Below are 12,169 nucleotides of genomic sequence, written 5' to 3'. Positions count from 1 at the left end.
ATACATATATAAAGCAAAGCAGAGTGGAGTGGGAAAAGTCAACTTTGTATTAAATCCACTTCAGTGTGTTAGGAGTAGGCAGGATTGATTTTGACTTCTTTCGTTCATTAGTTTGCAACCAAGGAACCAAAGTATAGACGTCACATCAGCTTGTTGCTTTTATTTGAATTTAATGGAAAACATTCCCGTTCAGCTAAGCCTTCTTTTTTCAACCAAGCATTTCTCAGGGTTTGCCCCAGACAGGACTCTACACTGCAAATGTCTAACTTGTTGTTCTTTCCAACTTTTCTTTTATGTTGTGTTACATTACGTAACTACGTGACATTTTGCTCCACAGCTACCGCTGACCCACTAAACAGCTGTTCTCTTCTATCTGACCAGACAGACGCTGCACTGTAGCTCACAACACATAGAAACAGAGTAAATTAGTTTTGTCACAATGAAGCCCTAACCAACAACCTTTGTTAAACACACTGTATATTAACAACAAAACCTGTAGATGTAATATAATATAGACATTTAAAGATGAGCAAATACAACCACAACTAAGTAATGTGAGTTTGCTTTGACTCCTACAGAGAGCGTGTTGTATTCTGCTATGGCAGTTTGTGGAGTTGGAGCTAAGTTCAGATAAAGCCTTGACACACACATATGTACTGTAATCTAATACACTAACCTAAATACAGTAAATAATGTAAAGTAGTGCTGTGAGGGTGTAAAGCCCTTTTGACATCGTGGGAGGGTGAGCAGAGGAGAGGCAGGCCTCAGGGTTTGTTCCACCAATTCCTAAATCTTATTCTGTTGCCCTGGTCTGTCATCTCTGCTGCTGGGCCAAGCTTTGACAGTCACCCAGACGTCTGAATATTCACACCCATTCACATATAACACATGGACACAGACCACAGTCATGCAGACACATAATGGATGCACTCAAATGGACAAGTTTTCTGTAGATTAAACAAATAATCTAGTAATAACATACAGTCCCATGCACTAAATCCTTCTTACATGTATGCACATCTTTACACACACACGCACACACCCACCCCTGGCCCTGACAGCAGAGCAGAAGAGGCAGGCAAAAAGATTCCTGTTCTTCTATCCCTCCTCCCCTTCTCTTACCACATCTAAGGACTTCAATGAAAGTGTGAAGGCCTGTCTGATTGCAGCTCTAGCTGCGAATAAAAAAAAGAAAAAAAACAAAAAAACAGAGGGGGAGCCATTTTAAAATCACCTTTCTTTCCCTCATTGGAGACAGACCACAAACGCCACACAGGAAAATAAAAAGATGGGGATGGGGAGGCGGAGCGGAGGGCTGAAAAGAAGTAGGGTGGGAAGACGGAGGCACAGAGAGGAAGAAACTGGATGTATAATGAATGTTTGATTGTGCTTGACAAAGCTTTCCTAGTCTTAAGTGGTAAGCCATTATGTTAGAAAATCATCACCATAGATAGACTGTTTTGCAGCGGCACCGTAGCTGCGTCCGACGCCCAAGACGATTGTGATGAAATGCCAATGAACCAGAGCATGTTTATCTCCAATTCAGGAATGCTGTGTGGACTAGCCAGACCCTCATCCGCAGTGCTGTGGAGGAAGGTCTGGCATTGGGAGACTAGGTGAGCAGTGATGTACAGGGCTGTGCTGCCTACACACACTACCTCAGTCCGTCAGTGTTTTGTGCTCATTCTGAGTCATTCCAGGCATTTGTTTCTGAAGCATTGAGAACTTTGTTAGTGTACAGACTGTTTATTAAAAAGATAGTTTATGAAGACAGTACCGTTGGTACGTCGTTTGTACGTCGGTACACAGGCAGGTACAGTCTTTAAAAACTATCTTTTTAACAAATTGCCTGTACACTAACAAAGTTCTCAATGCTTGGGTTTACATGCCAGAACCCTCATCATGCTACCATGAAAGTGTGGTGCTATTTTTAGCTTTGTTAGTGGTATAGAAATAGTGTTTGTTTTTTTAACTCTACCAGTGCCCAGGAGGCTAGCTTTATAAGCTAATCAGCGTTTTCTGCTAGCTTGTTTTAAGCTAGATACACATTCGATTAGCATGAAAACTCATCCCAGAGAACAGTCGACTCTGTACCCATGTGTTCTTAACCCATGGTTCATTTTGTGCTGGAAACGTCCTTTGAACTGTGAGTAAGTGTGTGCAATGAATCCAATTTTTAATTGTCACTTTGATTTCAGGCTCCTAATGATCGCAAAAGCAATTTTATGGAGACAAGCGGTTATTTTGCACGTTACGTTTTGGAAATTTACCAGTTCAACGTGTTTTCACTGTTTCACTGTTTTTTTAAAGTTCAATCAATGCAAACATCTTTCCAAAAGTCCATTAGTAATTGCGTTAAATAATCATGATTTTAACATTGACCAGAAAATTGAGATTTCTTCCATATTCGAGCAGCACCTAACTGTGAGAACATCCATTTTAAACACATACCACAGGAAGGGAAGAAGGAAAGTGAAGGAGGAATAATAACAAAATGTGTCTTCCAAACCGCCACAGAGACGGTAAAATGCCCCAGCTCATGTTGCTGTGTGGGCTGAGGCTGACAGGTGAGGGCACAGTTTGAAAGCTAACGTTGTGTACAGTTCATGTCAGGGGTCAAAGCAACCACTGTAGCTCTCGGTCTGTCTCCTGTGGCGACTGATAATGTCCCTGCAGGACAGCGGCCACAGGACACACAGCACAGTATGACCGCAACCCATTCACTTCATCTTCTCATAGATCGGGAAGCTATTGTGGTGTAAACTTGAGTCGGCTCGTATAAAACACACACACACACGGTTTATACAAACCCAGTGTGTTGGACTCTGTTAAAGATCTCGGTTGAGGGGAGGGAAAGGAGACAGGGGAGAGAAAGATTTACAATGAGACCATTGCTCAGTGCTCTGTATTAAGCCAAAGCTTCCCTGGCGTGGGCTGAGTAGAGAGAAGAAGCAGCGTGGGGATGGAAGTATCTCAAAAAGAAAAGGAGTCAGAAAGCAAGAGATACAGACACACTGGGGTTTATAGGATTATTTTTATCGCGATTTTGGCTCCTAACGGTCACAAAAACAATGTAACTGATTATTTAATAATATTAGTAAACTATCTTTCCAAAAGTCAACGAGTGATTGTGTTCAATAATCGGGATTTCAATAATGACGTTGATGGTTTTTTTCCTCCCAATCGAGCAGCGCTTATTATATATACTGCAGATAGTATTTCAGCCATCATGTAGCCATCGTGTACTGGCTCTGTGTTCTAGGAATCTATGGAAATATTGATAGACCTACATGTTCCCGATCGATATCTCATTAGGCCCAATTGGTAAGATGGATGCAGCCTCCCTCTAGCTGCTAACTATGGCTGTAGCTGATGAGTCGGCCATTAGACACTCAGTCTGACATCCACAATGGGCTGAAGCAGCCATTCTCATTGCTGGGCTAATTGTTGTTGCCACTGGTAAATTAGAGGCGATTTTATGGCCGCTGTTTGACGTCATCCGTAGGAGTGTAATGATTGCATGAAAAACGCGCTTGTAGTTATAAAAATAGGGCTGCCGCGTCTGATTTTAAGTTGATAAAAGACGTCCTATCTCAAATCCAGACCTCCTTTCTCTTAAAACCATGGGTCACATTAGGAAATAACACTACTCTGTTAAAGAATTGGCCGTGCCCCAAACCCCATCTCTTTCACTTGACAAAGTATGCCCACCAGGATGCTAAACAAAGGGTTTGACAGCGTTTAAGCTCATAACACCTATTTGTGACAAGTGGACAGCTGTGCCGTTCAGGCTGCTGTGTGGGTTGTTACTGAAACCGATCTGAGCAGTTCAGCCACATGCAGACTGACAGCACAATGCAATGCACCATCACAGCGTAGTAGTAATATGTTATTCTGCTTAGAGCAACCTTCAAATGCTGACTAACTGTCTGCTGGGGCCTACTACACCAATAGCCCTAAGCTGTCATCTAGACAACAAACTAGTGCTGATTTCGACATACTGAACAGAATTTCCTTGGCACATATCACATAATCTAGTCTAGCATTGCCAGAGCTATCTCCACAGCGCTGTGGAGTAAAGTCTGGCTACACCACACATACATTCTGGGATAGGAGAAAAAACGCTCTGGGTTGTTCGCATTTTTTTTTAACCAATCACAGTTGTCTTAGGCGGAGCTAAGCTCCGGACGCAACTCCAGACGCAGCAACGGTGGCTCTGTTAAATAGTCTCTGGAAAGAACCTGTTTTGGTGGAATATTTGCACTCTGCAAAAGAAGACACCACGTGCAATATTAAATAAAGTTAACTGTTGACACAAAACAGTAACATGAGCTATTTAGATAAGCTGATACATGGTTAAAGCTCATTAGCTCTTACCAGTGTAGTGTACGTGTATTGTGTGTCCACAGCAATCCCACTAACCGGTCCCAAAAGTCTTAGAGAGTTAGAGAGTAAATGCTGTTCTTTGTAAATCTTTATAATCATTCACCAAAAGAGCCACACAGGCATGCCTTTTTGCAAAAACCACATTTTCATCGTTTGCTAGCTCGAAGGTTGTTGTTTCCCAAAGTGAACCGAGTTTGAGAACGACAACACACAGAGAGAGGACGGGGAGGGACACGCGTCAGGCATTCATCCTGGAAATGTACTTCCATTGATCCAGACTACATAATCGCTCACTACTAATTCTTATAATGAATAGTATTATAGAAAAACCCGTTACGCTGATCAACTGCTGAACTGGACCTGTCACTGGATCCCAGCCCTTAAGACAGAGGTCCAGACTAATCCTGCCAAACCTGCTCCTGGAATGTGTGAGCGAGCTGAGCGGATGGTGGGACATCAGAGTGATGCGGGACATTTTGAGATGGAAAAGCCTCTTTTCGGGCATGATGATTAAAGAGCTAATCTAACGGCGATGAGAAGCAGGGAGCGACGGAGGCAAAGCGTCGCCACAGCTCAGTGTTGTTGGACTGTGGTCAGGCGGAGGCTGAACCGCCCATTCACAGGACTGCGACTGGAGAGGGCTCAAGATGATGAGCTCCCTTTGAGCTGCAATCAAAACGCTGCTCGGTTTTGTGGGCCGATGAGAGTGCGGCATCAAACACACTCTCCCTCTCTCATTCTCTTCCCCTCATTCTTTCCCCCTCCTATTCTCTGTGCATTCAGGGGATGCCTAGCAGCTGCTGGTAATTAAAGGACTTTAGAGTCTCACACCACACTGAATGGGAGGAAGAAGAAAGAGAGCAGAAAGACAGGGAAGACAGAGACGCCACTCCTGGCCAACCCAAAGCCTCCCTCACATTCTCACCTCCTCCTCATCATCGCAAACCAAGCTAATGTCCTCCTGTGTTCCTAATTAGCCACCTTAGAATGCTGCACTTCAATGAGCGTCCGCGCACAAACGTAAAGAAAAACGCAGTGTTTGGAGGAGGAGAAAAGAGGATGGATATTGTGGATGGCAGCTGTAGAAGGAGGGAGGTGGGTGATCAAAGCGATGGGTGTTGGTGTTTGGCAAGCCAACCATCTCTGGAGTGTGGAAGAGCTTATTCCAGAGGGAAGAGTGTCTAAATGGGAGACAGCGCAGTAGTGAGCTGAGAGGAGATGAGTGGCATATTTTTTGCTATAAGGGAGGTGCACGCAAACATGGGAAAGGAGGGAAAGATAATTTTATTAAATCAACAGTGGCTCAGGGATAGATGATGAAGAACTGGAAGGAAAAGGAGGGCATTGGGAAGCGGTAGTGATCGCAGCTGTGGATGGCACCACGGCTGGCAAGAAATGTAATTTTGGTTGTGTGGGATAAGAGGAGCTCTTTAGCAGAAGGGTGCAGCTGCTTTTCTCCAGCGGTATTTGACAGATGCTTCCTACTACTCTTGGTTATGTTGTACATTCATGCAGTCCCTAATGCTACCAAAACCCACGCGGCAAAGCCCTTTTACATGCACAGGTAATGTCTAATTTTACATTGCTATGTCATTAGTTGTGTTTCCATTAAAATCCTGTGCACATGTCTGAACCTCAGTGCAAATAAGTGCCTGTTTCCTTCAACTCTGCAAGATTACGTAATTAATCAAGCACCTGCAATTCCATTCCATTTCATGCTGCTTCCCACATAAGATGGCACAATGACATGTTGTTGTTTTTTTATTACTGAATTTGTCTATTTTTGATCTGTGATGTTTGGTTCCGGCCGCTACTACAGAAAGGGGACAAACCAATCAAATCCAGACACACCTCACTTTCTATAGTAGAGGCTCAAAAAAAACATCACAGAACAATCAAATAATCAATATATCAATTACTTCTTCTCCCCACTGTACACCCTAAATACCTCACCTATGCATGTTTATTTTCTTGTGGAGTGGCAGCATGACATGAATGCTTTGTCAAACCAGAATATGCATTCAAGGAATATGTTTCCGTCAGTCTTTTATCGCACATTTTCATTTGGTTTATTATTTAATTCCCGCCACTCCTCGCCACCTCTGTTTATTATTGCAGAAATGCACATGCAAGTCAACAGTAGTCCGCATGACAGGCAGTAGGAAGAGCCAACTATTCCTCTTACAACTTCTTCTCCTCTCCGCAGTAACTCAGCCAGAGCTGACAGGGGTTCCGCCACACTCATTGTGGGGTCAGGGCAGAGAAAGGGGTGTAAGGGCCAGAGACAGGTGGCACGAGGGTCCGCTGTGCTGAGAGAACAGATGGCTGATCTGACGTGAATTGGGGTGCTGACCTTTTCTCCTCGCAGTACAGTACAGCGGTCCACACAAGTGTTTGAGCTTGTACACAAAAATCGAACCCACGGGCATGCACGCACGCACGCACACAAAACACACACGTTCGGACACAAGCCCCTGCACACTCACTCGAGAAGTGAACCAGCAAAGAGCTGCCCCAGCCTAACAGCTGCTTTCACCAGAACAGCATAAAAAAGTATCCCCTTTTAGCATCACGCTGTGGATTTAAATTCCTACTAACCTGAATGACTTTGCTCCCTACACAAAAGCATATGATTAACAGCCTAGCACGGAGGCTAATGTTTTGGTAAATGATCCCTGTGTGAAGGCACGCAGACTACAGAGAATACGCAGCTTTAGCCGGCCCCTCCTGTACCTCAGGCACATGCTGAATTACCTTGTCGCTAGGCAATTATTTGTCCTGTCCCAGCTTTGGAGTGATGTAAATTACTTTAAGTGCACGTTGTCGGGCCCGCCATCACGATAATGATGATTGCGGCGGGGCTCTGACGCACACAAATACTCCGCTATACCTTTAGAGAGAGAGGCTGCATTCAGGAGGGGCTGTAAGTGGGGAATTCAAGACATAGAAGCTGGCAAGAAACTCAGACTGATGAGAGTATGTGTGTGCTTAAGAAACAAGGAGGGGAGATGGAGACAGAGCAGTATGTCTTATAGCTTCTTTAGTGGTGAGTTGTATTCATGTTGTGTCCCAGTATACCCTCTCCATCACTTCATCTAACAAGTCAAATTTAAAGATGAAGGAGTCATAAAAAATACAACAAATATACATGTTTTTCTTACTGTCTGGCTTCTGGAAGTTCGTTTTGTTGCAGTAACGTTTCACCTCCAGGAGGTGTCACTCAGGGCTTCTATGCTAATTCTTATGACTGTGGGTTTGCACTGAAAGGTAAATATCTCCCAACTTGCTCAGAACAGGCACCACAAATATATTTTGGCTTCACCAGATGTTCATTTAACATACAGAGACACTTCAACATGCATATATGATAGTTGTAAGCAGAAGAACCCTTTTTGGTCTGTGTCTGTCTTTTCAAATTGCAGTAAATCATACACCGAGTGAATGGTGTCATTTCCTGTTAATATCTAGTCATGTCAGAACAGGGCAGTAGTCACTACGGCAGCGGCAAGTTGCTCTGAACCGGCTCTGCACCTCTGAGCACAACTATAGCAGTCCAGACAGACACCGTCTCCTGTCCTCATACTCCATTTGATACAAAGTGAACATGAGGAGAAAGCCTGACGGCCTTAGTGAGAGGGCCACAGAGAGAAGAAGTCTAACAAAATCTGTATGTACGGTTTCTGCAAACTGACTGGAAGATGATTGAGGCATACTCACATATTATGCAAGACACACCAGCCGCAGTGTGGGTCCCCGGAGCTCAAACACTCTCCACAGGTCCCGTACTGCTCGCATGACTCGATCGGGACTTGGGTTACCTGAAAGCACATGAAAGGACCACGGTCAAAGCACAGGATTTTCTTATGTGGTGTGGCACAGGGGAGGACCAGGGATCAATAATCAGTAGGTGTAATACAGGAAATATTGGATAGGATAAAACAACACAATATGAGCTAAGTGACAGTACTACAATCCAATGTAAATATGTAATTCATACAAAAACTGTCAATCCCAATGGATTTGTGCGCGTGCAACCCCGTGCCCCCCTTCTAGCCCCGCCCCTGGCTCACAGTGCAGCACAGCAACCATCATGAGATGCATAAAAAGAAGCCTCTGGGTATGTGTGTTTACTAAAGGAATGCTCAGTCAGTCACACACTAACAAGCATTGGACAAGTATTTCCTTTGTATATTACTTCAGACATATGAAACAAAACCAAACCTCTCCACCATAAATATTATCTATGGTAGTTAGTTGGGGAGATAATAATTATTAGTTTGATCCCGTTTGAATTGAGCCAGGAACTACACATACGATGTTTGTCATTATAAAAGATAATTTTCCGATGCATAAAGTCTTAGTTGTTAAACAGTGGAAGTATAAGTTATACATTATCAGAAAGACTACACACTGCACAGTCGCATAGGGGGACGTCTCTCTGAAGCTAGGGCCTTTGGGTGTTTTGTAGCGGGATGTAAAGCTACTCACACCGGTAACAGATCTCGCTTGTTCTTTCTCTTCCCGACTGATAAAAGAACATCAGAATTGTACACAAATGGCAAGGGCCAATCACCGAGTCACAACCCTGCTTTAAAAATCTGTTTCTCTCTTTGCTATCAGCTGTTGTTGCAGGCAAAGAATGCCACCTTTCGCCTAGATTCCATCGGGGGGTCTGACGGTTCTCTACCCCATATGCAGGACATATATGAAAGATTCATATAGCGATGGAGTCTAACCGCCAAAGACTTAGTACATTTTATTTGAGCTGTAAAATAAATCATATTTGCATGTCTGCAAACATGAAATGTAGTTCACTTTCACTTTCTTCAGCTGCAAAATTCTCTTTTAAAAAAAACAAACATATGCGTAAATCATAGCTCAATTCAAACAGGATCCAAATATAATTTGTCTCTCCTTGTTGACAACATTACGGATACAAATTTTTCTCAAAATAAAAAAACATAATGGGGTCCACCGGAGAAGTAGTGGATTTGCCTCTCTATTGGTGCCATTTAAATATGACAATTCTATGTTATTACAGTAATGTTTTATGTCGAGCCATTGTACAGTAGGGGATGATGGGACTTAAATGTTTGGGTGCGCTTCTGCCCCTCCGTGTCAATGTGTGAGACGTCAGCTGCACAGGCATCTGTTGCCTTTATCTCAAGCCAGAGAAGCAGTGGTGAGCAGGTGGGAGCAGTTGGCCAGAGAAGGCCGTTTCTCTGCCATTAATGGGCGCTTGTCTGCACCAGGGCACCTGGCCACCTGGGGAGAGCCTGTGCAAACACACCTGCACAAGGAAGAGGAGGAGGAGTGGCAGACGCTTTGCTCAAGTCCAAGTTGATCACAAAATGGAATAGTAAATTATTGCGAAGGACCGCTGAGTTCTCGAATTGATTGAATTCCGATTGACAGAGTCCCGATTCAATTATATATCAATTAGATTAGGGAAATTACACTATACCAATTTTGCTTGGATATTAAAGAGAGTAAACTGTACAAGAAAGAAGCAACTCAAAAATATATTTTATAATGCAACATTTTAATGTTTTAAGTCCAATTCATTTAAAATTGACCTCCAAACAGTACTTTTACGTATACATCCATGGTGAACAGGCATTTATTAAAATTCTAAAATTTTATGAATCCAACAAAAACTGATTTTAATTCGAGAAAGGATCATGTTAACTCATCCCTAATAAGAACAGTTGAACTGTATATTTTTTTATTATTAGGTACTAGAGTTACCTTTTTTCCCACAAGGGTGTGTACTTTCTACACGACAGCAGCATAATTGTACAACTGAAAAGTAATTATTAATGTGTACTGTAAGTTGTTTTTTAAAGATATGAATGAATGGAGTAGAACGCTGGTATTTCAAAGCAAAACATGTTGAAAGTGTCAACAGCAAAGAATTTAAATAAGCACTTTCAGCGTAAGCAAACACACTCCATACCCACGAATCCACGCTAATCCACACAGGGCCGTTGGACAATCATTTGAATAAAGAAAAAAATCCTCATGCTTAAACGAGTGACATTAAACTTATGAAAATTCACAGCTGAGAATTTTAATACTGTATGTATACACAGGGGAGAAGCACTAAATGTCTTTCTTTATTCATCTTCAGAGTGATTGATTTGTATGTTTTTGCACTTTACCTTGCTGATGTAACATTGTGAATTTGCCCTTTGTGGGATTAATAAAGTATTATGAATTTTTAATCAAATCATACATCTCCTCATAAAGCCAACCACTGAGTGCGTGTCAGCTGAATTGTTGTGTGATCCACAGGCTGGGCCTGTTTTCAGCTGTTACCTCACATGCACTCATCCTTCTGTAAGTTATATATGAATGTGTGTGTATATGTGTATGTGTGTGTCTGTGTGTGCGTGTGTGTGTGTGTGTACCTAGCTTTGTCTGTGTCTGTCTGTCTGTCTGTCTGTCTGTCTGCCAACCAACGCTCTGATCAGCCACATGGCACTCAGTCTGTTCGTGCAGAACACAGGTCAGTGCAATCTGGACATCTGTGTGTGTGCGCGCGTGTGTGTGTACGTGTGTGTGTCCCATGGGGTTGCCCCGGTCCCACCTGCATCTCACTGTGTCAGCAGGAGTAAACATACACACATGCTGCACAGCATGATGAACAGAGGCACAAGAAGAGTCTGAATTTCACAGTCTGACACAGATTCATTTTCACTCCTGTCTGTCCTTCAATTTCCTGGCAATGGCCTTGTTGGATAATGGCAGCACACTCTGACAGCGTGTGCCCCATTCAGCTCCAAACCTTCAGGCTCAGATGGATGCCTAATAAGTTCCTCCTCTGCAAAATGCATGTGTGTGTGTGTGTGTGTGTGTGTGTGTGTGTGTGTTTTAATTGTTTCTCGAACCCTGTGCAAAATCGCCCACAACTGTGTGATGTTAATTGCGGTTAGCAACGTGGGCTGAAATTAACTGTCAGCTGGAAAAAGATAACAGCTGGGTGTCCCTCAAAGGCTTATCTTTATTACAAAGTATCAACAAAAAAAACAGCTGACAGCAAAATTTGTAACGTGGGCCTGCTATTGCATGGCGTATGAAAAGCAGTCGTTGGCAAAACTGTCAGTTGCTTTGAAAACTCTAAACTTTATGTGTCCCGGCCTATATCTTTTCTTCATTGTTTTGTCTTTGCGCTTCAAAAGCTCAATGACCCTCCACCTGTCTGCCGGGTCCTAAACCCTGCGGCAACAGAAAGACGGGCCCAGGGGACAAAGAAAGCCATTGACACGGTGGGACGCTGACAGTCCATGCACTGTGTGGCAGCTCCGCCATGGACACCCCTGTTAGATTAACCCCCTGTCACCTCAACAAACTCTATTTGTTTGTGTGTGTGTGTGTGTGTGTGTGTGTGTGTGTGTGTGTGCGTGTGTGTGGTGTTTCGCCTAGCTTCAGGACAAACAGGTGGCATGCTGTAATGAGCAGCAGACGGGGTCACATCAGCAGCAGAAGCTGCAACTGATGACAAACAAGCCCACAAGGAACGAGACTTTGATGGGGAAACAGTCAACTCATAATGTGTGTGTGTGTGTGTGTATCTATGTATCTATCTCAAAGTCTCAAAGTGAATCCCTCTTAACCCCCCCAAAAAGGCCTTCAGATCCTTCCAAAAACATGTGCGAGGCTGGTGAAACTTTATATAGTAGAACTTTCACAGAGGCCCAGCTCCGTGAAAGGGTTACAGTGTGGAGACAGCTGTCAGCAGGGGGGGGGGGGGGGGGGGGGGGGGGGGGGGGGGGGGGGGGGG

General features: G+C 43.6%; 1 protein-coding gene and 1 long non-coding RNA gene across 2 annotated transcripts in view; one reads left to right on the top strand and one right to left on the bottom strand.

Annotated features, from left to right (window-relative positions):
- The window catches only part of LOC117947130, a 16,317-nt gene extending 10,553 nt beyond the window's left edge, over window positions 1-5,764 (top strand). Inside the window, exon 3 of the long non-coding RNA XR_004657159.1 lies at window positions 5,754-5,764. This is a non-coding gene — a long non-coding RNA (uncharacterized LOC117947130). The remainder of the gene's footprint in view (window positions 1-5,753) is intronic.
- Window positions 1-12,169, bottom strand: part of plxna2 (plexin A2) — a 207,933-nt gene that overhangs the window by 89,678 nt on the left and 106,086 nt on the right. The window contains exon 5 of the mRNA XM_034875731.1: window positions 8,104-8,204. Within this exon, the coding sequence (XP_034731622.1) occupies window positions 8,104-8,204 (101 nt within the window). The remainder of the gene's footprint in view (window positions 1-8,103; window positions 8,205-12,169) is intronic.

This window comes from Etheostoma cragini, chromosome 7, assembly GCF_013103735.1.
Source record: "Etheostoma cragini isolate CJK2018 chromosome 7, CSU_Ecrag_1.0, whole genome shotgun sequence".
NCBI classification, from domain to species: domain Eukaryota; kingdom Metazoa; phylum Chordata; class Actinopteri; order Perciformes; family Percidae; genus Etheostoma; species Etheostoma cragini.
Note: the sequence above shows the minus strand (reverse complement) of the source record. Positions and strands in the feature narration are given on the sequence as shown.